Source organism: Agrilus planipennis, unplaced genomic scaffold (assembly GCF_000699045.2).
Source record: "Agrilus planipennis isolate EAB-ADULT unplaced genomic scaffold, Apla_2.0 scaffold8, whole genome shotgun sequence".
NCBI lineage: Eukaryota > Metazoa > Arthropoda > Insecta > Coleoptera > Buprestidae > Agrilus > Agrilus planipennis.
In genome coordinates this window covers 2,983,084-2,994,936 of record NW_020442461.1, presented here as the reverse complement: position 1 = coordinate 2,994,936, position 11,853 = coordinate 2,983,084, and the positions used below count along the sequence as shown (strand labels likewise).

General features: G+C 36.0%; 1 protein-coding gene across 1 annotated transcript in view; it reads right to left on the bottom strand.

Moving 5' to 3' along the window:
• Positions 1–2,397: 2,397 nt before the first annotated feature.
• LOC108734053 (serum response factor homolog) overlaps positions 2,398–11,853 on the bottom strand; it is a 74,034-nt gene continuing 64,578 nt past the window's right edge. The window contains exons 3-4 of the mRNA XM_018465444.1: positions 4,142–4,558; positions 2,398–3,103 (exon numbers count right to left, since the gene is read on the bottom strand). Of these exons, the coding sequence (XP_018320946.1) occupies positions 3,011–3,103; positions 4,142–4,558 (510 nt within the window). The 3' untranslated portion in view covers positions 2,398–3,010. The remainder of the gene's footprint in view (positions 3,104–4,141; positions 4,559–11,853) is intronic.

Sequence of the window (11,853 nt, the reverse complement as noted above, 5' to 3'; positions counted from 1 at the left end):
GAAACTAATTAAAATCGCGTGGTATGAAATAACCAATTTCGATTTTTTTTAGGTTCACAAACCAGCTAGTTTTGTAGGCAGTTTCATTATCCTTTTCCCTGATTTTATCAACGTAAATAAAAATAAAATAAAACACCTAATTCCACATCAGAAAGCAACAAAACTAATAATAAAATTAGTTTATGCTACAATATAAAAAGGAAAATCCAACATAATTCAGGATCTCTTTATTATTCAATAAATGCATTAACGTTAGAGAAGGAAGCGAAGGAATGATTTTTATTAATGATATTTTTGGTAGTTACTGTTTTCCAAAAAGCGAACATTTTATTTATTGTTTATTGTCCATAGTTTGAGTATTTTTTATGCATGCGCACTAACTGTATTATTGGTAGGTACGTATCACGTATAAAACGCACAAAAATAATACCGTACGAATTCGAAAAACGGTAGAAAATAATGTACATTTGTTTGTATAAATACATATGCATTTAAGTGTTCATACGAGCATTAAAAATAATCTGATTTCGCGGGTCCGACACTCGAAAATCTGGAGCAGCAAATGTAAAAATAACGACCGAATAAGTAAAAAAGTCAGGTGACTTGGACTTACGTCAATTTTTTACGATCTGCTTTTTTATGTTTCAAAAAACGATCTCGTTTCAACAATCAAAGAACGATTCCACACAAAGAAAAATGATACATAAAATTAGGCTCCAATTGGGTCAAAATATAGTCCAAAAGAAGTCCAATAAATATAGTCTTTGTCCACCTTTTAAAACTTTTCTGTTCTAATAACAAATTTTTACTTAAATTATTTTGTCACGGGATGTTTAAGTACAAGAAAATAATTTTAAATTATTTATGTACAACTAATGTGAACTAAAAATAATCATTAGAAAAGTTCTAGTAGTTCAATAATTTTCTCTGGAATTACTTAATTGCAGTAAATCTTCCGGGAAAGACATATGTGTGTGCAACGTTCGATTTTCTAAATATATATTAAATTGTGAAAGAAAATCGTATAATAAATTGTTTTAAGCCTTTGTAATTTATTGCCATTGTATGGGTAGAAAAATTAGTTACTATTATTATCTAGAAATTATTTTTATTTATTGGCAATTGTTCATTTTTATATAGGGTGAGGTTCGCCCAGAATGAGACACAGAATAACTGCGAATTCTGGACAACATAAAATGTGATTCAATAAAACATACCTTGATGGTTAAATAGATACAGGGTGTTAAACATGAACTTTGTAATAACGTTTTTGAGAAGAAGCCCTAATTATATATTTTTTTTTTAAATAATTTCTAAGGGTCATCCCTTCCGTTATACAGATTGGCTAAATTAATATTTAACTTTTTAGCTTTCGACTTTCTATAATAAAATTTAGGCACAACTAGACAGGTGACACCCATCCCCTTGGAGAAGTTTTACATCCCCTATCTATAAAGACATTTTATGCTCCGTCTCTATATTATTCCTTTGTCCATGATTGAAATACCCTGGGTCTTTTTAAATATCATTCATTCGTATCTTAAGGATGTTTGGGAGGTATGTCAAAATGCTACGAGACAAATAAAAATTTGGAAGAACGTTCCTCATTCAATTCTAAAAACTCCTGTAAAAATTATAAATCGATTCACTAAACCGTTAAAAAGTTATTAAAATTTTAAAAAATTGTAATTTTACACGTCATATTATGGAGATTCGTTAACCGAACAGATTAAATTTATTTTTATTAACAGAAAAAAAGCTACCAGAAATTTCAAACTTTTATAATAAGTAACTTCAACTCTGGAGAATCACTTTAGCGTAAGGTTATTCAAATTCACTAAATGGTTATCGAGGAAAAAATGAAAAATTAGCTGAAAATCTCGTTTTTAGTTGATAATATAATGATAATATTTATAATTGTCTGAAATAAATGCAATTTTAAATTTTAATTATTATTTAAACATATTAAAAAGTTTTACGCTCATTATTAATAGAGATTGAAACTAAATATTTTTTTGTTTCGAAGTTGAAATCAAGGCATATTCACTGCCAAAAGTCAGTTAAAAATTTTCCATATTATTCGTTATTTCTTATTTTACTCAAAGTTTTTAGTCAAATTTCAAATTTTCTCTCAAACCGTATACTTTCTTTTCAGTATAGAAAGTATTTATATACCTCATGATATGCTGCAAAACTTAATTAATCTCGAACAAAACAACTCGAAGCGGTCTGCATTCTGTCGAACCGCCAGACGCGGATCGCGATTTCGATCCTTTTGGATCTCATCAGCGCGTCGCAGGCAGCTCCGACAGAACACAGACCAACCTTTACCCGCCGTCTTAACAGCGCGTTCTCGAAAATACCACAAATGGCGCGGTGAGCGCCATCTGCAGTACGATGCTACATTTGAGATTTAATTAATCTCGAATTTCTAATTTTATGTACTCCTGTCTCCGATTGTACCTCCCAAACATGCTTAAAGTTAGAATTCGCAGTTGTTGTAGGTCTCATACAGATTCATTGCCACCACTTAGGCGCTTTGGCAAGTAACTCCGATAAATTTTGTCATTCAATTTGACAATAGATACACGCAAATTGTTTTGACCGGATACCGTTCGGTGCAAGAGCCGCGCGAAGTCGTTCCGTTTCCGGGTCAAAAAAATTGCCGGAATCGCGCGGATCGCATAGCAAACGAAAAATAAATAGCACACGTACGTGACACACAAACGACATTACTAGTGTAACGTTTTCTGTTTGTGTTGTGCGTCTTGCTATGCGTGGATAATATTATATGCATAATAAATAAATAATAAACAACAGTAGTGTAGTAAGTAATGATAATATTGTATGTACCTTGTCGAAGTTCTACGTTCTACGTTACTTTTCTTTCTATGCGGAAGCCACGTAGAAAAGACGTGGTCGAGCTGAGGAAGACAACGTGAAAAAGGAAGGAAAAGATTGATCGAACGGTGGCTACCTGCGATACGATGGCGGAAACAACCTCCTTTCGTCACTTCCGCTTCGATAGATCCAACTCCTGACCGTTATTCGCCATCAACGACAACGGAATCGTGATGAACTGCGGTGGTTGGCTGGAATTACCCTGAAACAACACGGAAAATGCGCTCCTAAAGATCTTGGAAATCGGCGACAATTATTCACAAACGAGGAGTTTTTTTTTAGAAATGAAAAACAACGTAACTTTTGTTAGCAGAAAGGAAGTAAAGGATTACACCCTAAGATCCGGGAAAATGTGTATAATTCTCCCTACTCATATTTACTGATATCAAGAACCCGCGAAGGTCTTCAAAATCGAAGTACAATTCCTCAAGTCGTCAAGAATTTTTAGCAATAATTGGTGGATGATTCAAAAATTTTATTGTCCAGAATCATCCCTAGAAAAGAACTCATATCCAAACCTAATACGCTTTCCTCAATTAGAGACTCAGTCAGATTCAAACTCATCGTCAATTACAGACTTAGTCTCTCTAACTGTGGAATTTCGAGAACCAGAGTGCTTCACTCAGTTTGGTTTCAGAGAACTCTTTTTCATTTTCTTTTATCCACAGAAAACGAGAAAACGGCTCATAACAACAAAGGTTGTACAGTTCAAAATAGTAATGGAAAAAACAAGACCAAGAACAAAACCATGTATGATTTAGTTGAGAATGGTTATGGAAAAAACAAGAGCAAAAGCAAGACTTTAATGACTTTACTCTTGGTCTCTCACATATACTGTTACTCTTGGCATAGTTTAGAGTGATAATGGGGAAAAACAAGGCCAAGAGCAAGACAATGATGACTTTGGTTTTGATTTTCCATACTTATTGTTGTTCTTGGTCTAGTTCAAAATAGTTATGGGAACAAACACCAAGAGCAAGATTACGATCATTTTGGTTTTGACCTATTCTTACTGTTGCTCTTGGTCTAGTTTAAAATGGTTCTGGGAAAAATAAGATGAAGAACAAGGCCATGATGACTTTGGTCTTGATTTCCCATGCTTATTGTTGCTCTTGGTCTAGTTCAAAATGATTATGGGAAAAAGAAGACCAAGACCAATAGTAAGACCGTGATGACTTTGATTTCGATTTTCCATATTTCAAAATAATAATAAGGAAAACATAAATAAGAAAATTCCTACCTGTGCCAAACTAAAAATGACTCCTCCGTTTGAATGAGCTGCGTACATCATCCCCTGCGGTGTCTGGTAAAGCAACGGCGCGGATATTAGAGGGGGTGGTTGTGACGTAGTTGACGGAGTGGTTGTCGTTAGCGTGGATTTGCTTTGTTCCGAAGATGATACCGACGAGGAGGAAGTTATCGTAGAAGTAGTGACTGTATGAGATGAAGGATGGGCAATTGTGGCTAATGTAGCCGAAGAATTATTATTATTATTACTACTACTACTATTACTTGTCGATTGCGAGGAGGAAGTTTTAGGGGATTGAGCCGGTTTTGGTGGAAAATACAGGGACACCTCTGGTTTTACTTCTATCTCGGCAGTTTCCTCGTCACTGCTTTCGAAACTGGAATCCATGGGTGAACCGTTATTTTCTTCCTGAAACAATTAGAAAAAGGGATATTAGAAATTGGCCAATAAATGTAATAACATTCAACATCATTACATATCGTATCTAGAGTAGTGAAATTGAGACAAAAATCTAACTTAGACTCAGGGTGTTTGATTTTATGATATTTATTGGGGGGTCTTTGTCGAATGGATTAAGTCTGCGAAATATTGCAAAATCAAAATTGATGTTGCTCATGGTGAATCCTTATCTACGTAGTTCCATTCTTGGTACTAGTCGACCAAATTAAGTCGATATTTTGACCACCTTAACGAAAATCAATCTTTCGATATAAAAGGACTACAAGACTAATTTAAATTAGGTACGGTTTTCATTTAGCAAGTTGGTTCTATTCTTGGAGAAGTTTTACAGACACGGGCTCATTCTTCGTCCCGGTCAATAAGACTTTAGTGTTTCGATTCGAAAGAACGGCAGGATTAAAATTGATTTCGTTTTTCAATTAGCAAATCTCTTGCAAGTAGTTGCTATTCTTGGTGAAGTCTTGATGCAATCTCATTGTTAGCTTGATCGTTCCGATTAAGTCTTTGCGATTTCATTTTTTCGAGATTACAAGATCAAAATTAATTGCGGTTTTCAATTAGCAAAATAGGTTTGTTCTTACGATTGGTACATTTGTCTCTGTCTTGTTAATGCCAATGTCGACTTGGTCTTTCAAGATCAAGACTATATTCGCTCAATTGTGAAGTTAAACTTATCAGTATCGTGGTTTGAGATGTTTAGGAGAGAAATGGCAAATTTATCTAATCGAGTAGGATTGTTTGAAGCCTATATCGTAGCAAAATCGGAACAAATGTGTTCGCGATCCGAGCCAAGCGTATTGGTTTCATCAAATTTTCATGATGTACGCATTCGAGTGAGTTTTTCTGCCAAGATGTCCTCATATGGCGTTCGTACACATGTATAGAAGGGAACAAGTAGCACTGACGACTACTACATACTAAAACGATGCGCGCGATTCAATGCAATAACGCTATAATAGGTAACAAAAGCCACGCAGTCTGCCGCTTTTCCATCAGGATAGCGAAAACTCGTCTTTGTCAAATTTGGTATTGCCGAGACGATCGTACACGCGTAAATCTGAATCTCCTGCCTACTTGCCGACTACTAATTACATAAATTAATTGTTATTGGCCTTATTTATTGCCTTGTCATTCTTTTCGATATACCTTCATACATACATACCTACGTATAATTCACGCATCTACATGCCCCTTGTAATACACGTGTTCACATATCTTGTCTTTTCTATTTTAAGTGTCACATCACATCACGGATGCAGGTGAATTTTAATAAATTTAAAGCGACTATGAAGACAAAATTATTTTTAAAATCAACTGTTGAATTATGCCAAAAAGTTGTTACCAACAGTGCATGGACACCTTGTTTCCAAATATAATTAGTGAGATGGTGTTTAGTAATCTTTCACCACTGCATTATCTTCTTTTACAATACAATCACTGAGATAGAAATTAGTAAAACCACCAATGAACCATCGTTCAATAACAAATGGTGAATTGATCAATCAGTGAGCTTCACCATTGGATTGAGTTCTTTTTAATTTTAACTGAAGAGATATTGTTACAGTCCTTAGTAACATCACCAATGAACCATCTTTTTCTAAAAACAAATGATGAAATGGTTCATAATCAGTTCACTACTGGACCTGCTTCATTCTTGCTTTGATTGGAGAGATGGTGTTATGTAGCATTACCAATGAAGCATCTTCTGTCATAAGCAAATGGTGAGATGGTCGTCAGGAACTTCATCACTGAANTCAAGGCATATTCACTGCCAAAAGTAAGTTAAAAATTTTCCATATTATTCGTTATTTCTTATTTCATTCAAAGTTTTTGGTCAAATTTCAAATTTTCTCTCAAACCGTATACTTTTTTTTTAGTACAGATAGTACTTATTTACCCCATGATATGCTGCAAAACCTAATTACTCACGAATTTCTAATTTTATGTACTCTTTTCTCCGATTGTACCTTCCAAACATCCTAAATAGATCTAGATCGAGACTAGAAGTGTTTGACCAAGACCAAGACAAGTACCGAAAAAGCAAGATCATGAACAATACCCAGACAAGTCTTGATCTTACTTACAGTGGGTGGAATGAGAATTTTTCTTGCCAGTTGCCTCTAACGGGCCACCTTACCGGTGTGCTCTCTCGTACGAGCCGCCACTGATACGCATGTACATACAATATGTGACACCCTGTACAATTCTAATCATATTTACACTACGACCACGCAAGCAAACGCTTTCGATTCTCACAGAGGCGATTGTGTGTGAAATATAAATATCAGTGAGTAACGTTAAAGCTTTTGAATGTAACGAAGTGATAATTTGTCGTTTTAGAACTATTTAGTTACAATAATAAGAGCATCTGTCAACACTATCTCACAACGTTATTATTCAATGAAAATTGTAAATTCTTTTCTTATTACGCGTTCTACGTTTAGTTTGTTTACGATTTGAAGTAATTCCGTTCTAGTTTTTCTGACAAAAGAACTATTTACACCCAAAAAAACAAAATTAATAACCATCAAAAAAGGAGATATCTAAGTAATTACATCAAAAAGTAACGATTTTGAGTTTATTTAGAGATTATGAGTGCGTCGCAATTTCTTTGAATAAATAAATATCATACGTAACGGAAGTAATAAGTAGCATATTGACGGAGTTAAATCAAACAAATTTCTTCAGTTAAGCTCGTTATTAACGCTGATAGGAAGCGACAAACAAGATTAGAAGTCTGACCCAGATTTCAGAGGAAGAAAATATTTTTCATATTACACATTTTTTCCTTTTTATTATTAAGCTGCAAGGTGGCGGAAAGGAAATAAATCACAGAATATAACAGTAACTCGGCATGTGAAATGTTGGATAACTGATAATTTAAATATTCAACCTACATGCATGCATAATGTTTGCGCGAGATGCAGTTCCCAAGCTTCGCGATGGTACGAAACCGGACTGACGAAATCCTTCTGCCTGTTTTGCACAATTTTTTGTCACGAATGATGCAGGCGTTAATCTTAATAATTTATTAATTAAAACTATCAATTAATAATTGACCCGAGATCATGTTGCTCTTATAAAAAGCGACGGTATTTCCGATTTTGATCTCGCTGTGCCTAATGATCTTCGGCAAATAATCTTCTGTTTATATGGTTCCGTACTTCAAAAGCACAAAAAGAGAACTCTTATAGAATCACTTCCTTGTTCGTCTATCTGTCTGTCAAGACCATTTCTTTCAGGAACGCGCGGGGATATCAAGGTTAGGTTAGGTTAGGAATTAATATCAATTACACAGGTCTGTAATCCCTTAGGACATATGAAAAAATCAAACCCTAAGGCAACGCGATCAAAAGATACGGCCGTAACGGTAAGTGGCTGATTTTCGGTATCTAGGAAGTCAGATAACTCAGGATGGAAGCAGCGGTAAAGATATAAAACAGAGGAGAGCGCAAAGTAGAGTCATATTTAATAGTAAGAAGTCACTTCTATGCTAACGGACAACAATTTAGAGAAAGACTGTTAAAGGTATGTGTCTGCAGCACGGCATTGTACGGGTGCGAAACGGTGGAAAAGAAAAGGTTAGAAGCGTCCGAAATTACGATGAGGTTATTGTGGTTAGAGAAGTAATGAGAAGATATTGGAAATGAGTAGGAGAACAGAGGTCTTTGTGGAAGTCATTAAGAAGAAATAGACGAGATAGGTTGGTAGGACATCATCTTGGGCATGAAGGGCTAGTTAGAGACAAATAAGGAGTAGAAACAGGAGTTAAGAGGGGCAAACATTAGCTCAGGATATGAAAGAGTGAAACTGCGTGTCCTAGGATTGACGACCTTATGATGATGATAATGAGTGTAAGATACTTCGTTGTTTGTTTCGAACTCCTAAAAGTACTTTTCAAATATGTTTAGCCACAGAAAAACTTAGACCCAGGCAGACGGACCCGGAATCGAACCGGCGTCCTCCCGAATGCTACGCAATGGTCTAAACCTCTAGGCCATGCCACTCGGTGTATAAATAGGAATTTTGCGGAGTATTTATAGGACAGGGTTGTTAGTATAATTTGATAGAATGTTATAGAAATCTAGCAGGAAAAGTAGTGAGAATAAGGGTGAAAACACTGGTTTATAGAGACAGAATTGAACAGTATAGATTTTAAGAGAAAGTAATTAAGGGTAAAACCAGATATTCGTATGAGAATGCATGCGGGTAAGGCTAAAGTTGGGTTTCTAGGTAAAATTGATTGAGATAACATTAGTGTTTAGATTGAAAGGAAAACGAGAAGTTGAAAAGCATTAACATAATATTTGAAGCGACACAAAAATAAATTTAAAAGAATATTAAAGAAAGTTTAAGCAACAGCATTAAATATTTCCAAGAAATATAGATTTTTTCACCACATATGTATCCCAAATGAGGTAAGTTCCTAATGGAATTTTATTCGTCGGCGTGCCGTGAAATTTGGTTACTTTTCAATGCACCGGGTGTACGCATTAGCTAATATGAGAATGACGAGTTTTTGCCAAGATGATTAGCACTTCTCGTTCGCTTTGTCAGGTCCTGAATTTAAGAACTTCGCTGCAAATTTCAACACTGGCCAGATACAGTCGGTCGCTTTTCTTGTCGACATAAATTATACGGCCGGCATCTGGACATTTTATGCCTCATTGACTTCAATTGCTTGTTCATAAAGACATAATGATCACCGTTTTACAATAATAAAGAGATGTGTTTTCACCTGAACAAAATTCTAGATGTAAGACGCGCATAATAATGTGAGAACTGATAGGTACACATAATGGTAATTTTTATAAAACTGCACCTGACATTCTTATGATTTGATATCAATAAGTAGCAAAAATGTTTCATCAGAAGATATACATCATAAACATTTGGTAGTATCACGAAACGAATTCCATTTACACTAACAGCATTCCAGGGCCGGCTTTTGCAATCTTTAAACGAATTAAATAATAAAAGTCATTTGAAAATGGACAAAATTGCCTGTAATTGGAAGAAAATAGGCGTCGTTATTACCTGTAGTTCCGGAACATTACATTATGAGACGAGACAGCAGCACTGATTATGTTTACAATTTAAACACCGCTTTTATCTTTTAAATACAGTAGATTTCATTTATTACGAACTTGGTTGCAGCGATCATTTTGCTACAGCGACGTTAAATCTAAGTCCCTTGAATTTAAAGGATACTTTAGTATAAAATTCTTGTGGTTATAGCGACTTCGGATGTAACGCCGAGTTCGGGTGTAGCAATTTGTAGCAATCCCTAGTAATCCCATGCAGATATAGCGTCCGGAGTCGGCCACCAAAAATGCAAAGAGCTTTCTAATCTTTTATTGACATCCACACAGATGGTCAGCAAGTACGGTGACCCTTATCGTTTGTTTATAGATGTTATACGTTAAAATAGTTCAGTTACAAAGTGATATTCTTAGTAGCAACTGTTTAGCAATCTTTTGAATAAGTATGACTCCTAGATGCACATATACTATTAAAAAAATGGGGGAAATCGTTTGAAAATTGAAAAATGGTGAAAACTACTATATATATACGTGTCTGTATCTATACTTTTCGGCTGAAGAGGACCTTAATTGGTCCTAGAACGGGCTGAGGTAGAGGGGCTTTAGTCGGTACGTCCCAAGGACTTCTTCCTCGGGAATCCGACACTACCCAGTCGTACGGACAGCTAGGTGTCTTTTGAAGATTTTCCCTTTTCCACGAAAACATAAAAAAAATCTATACCTTTGTCTGTAACGACTTCCGGATATAACGACGAAATTACAGTGGTCCCTTCGTCCTGGTTATACCCGAAATCCACTGTAGTTTAATAATGTCGGATAAAATCCGAGTCCTTTAAAAACCGAACCGAATGCCTTTATGGCATTTTACACATTTTTATGCAGTCTTTAATCGAGAAGTGACCAACGGAATGCGACACAACGTGATGTAGTGAACATTTTGTTGGTCTTGTGTCATCTAAACACGACCTAATTTACGGCGAGGAAGTGAAATAAAGAGAGTATCTCTATTTCTGCCTTTCAGGTCCTTCCAAATGAAAAATCCTTCGGAAAGGCCGTTAGTTTTCCGATCGGGCATCGATTTAGCGGTTTTCTGTCGATTTATCTGTTTGTAAATGGGGTGTTGCACCCCGTAGACGTTTCAGGTGTGGTCGAAGCGTGAGTCCGCGCTGACCCGCAATCGGTATGGGTCAATACCCCACCTGATCAAAGAGGGCCGGCGCCAAAACACTTGACAGTAGATCCTGCCGTACATTTTGAGTAGCATAAATAATTGGTAAAACAAACAAAAAAGCTCTACGATCGATCGACGTTGCGATTTCGCATAAAATGACAGTTATATCGGTTAATATTGGGGCAATAATATAATATATGAGTAATGTGTGTGTGTGTGTAGTGTGAGAAATGGGCCGGTCGACACGCCCGTGTGGACAATAAATTAACGCGCTCGTTTGTTTGGACTTGACTTTCTGACCGCATGTTATACAGTCGAAAAACTGGGGCCCATTAGAAAGGAACATGCTATACCGGGGATGTTCGACCACAAATACAACAAACTTGTCCTGTTTGAGAACCTTGACTACTTCTACTACTTGTCTTACGAGAATTTGTAGATAAACTACTTCCAATTGCTACAAAATGCTACAAAAAGCTCATGGTTGTCAATATTCTGCTGCCTTAAGGACAATGTTTTATGAATTATTGCAAACAACATGGTAAACGCCATCTGTAGAATATTTACATTTACATTTTGTAGAATACAAGGATATTCACTTGTCGAACTGAATCCTGAAACTCTGCGTGGTAGGCACATAACCAAATAGAACAGAAAGTTGATGAAATCCAATAAGATCGAAATCGCGATCAAGGTTTGACAAAATAAAATAATTCGAAGTGGTCTGTATTCTGTCGAAACTGCCAGACGCGGATCGCGATTTCGATCTCCTTGGATCTCATCAGGGCGTCGCAGACAGCTCCGACAGAACACAGACCAACTTTTACCTGCTGTCTTAACAGCGCGTTTTAGAAAATACTACAAATGGCGCGGTAAACGCCATCTGTAGTACGATGTTACATTTTAGGATTACGTATGCTCCAACAAGGTCCATTTAAATATATGGATATCTACTTGCTGAAACGAATCCTGGCGTAGCTAACCTCAACGTGATAGGCACGTTACCATAATCGAATAAAATAATTCGAAGT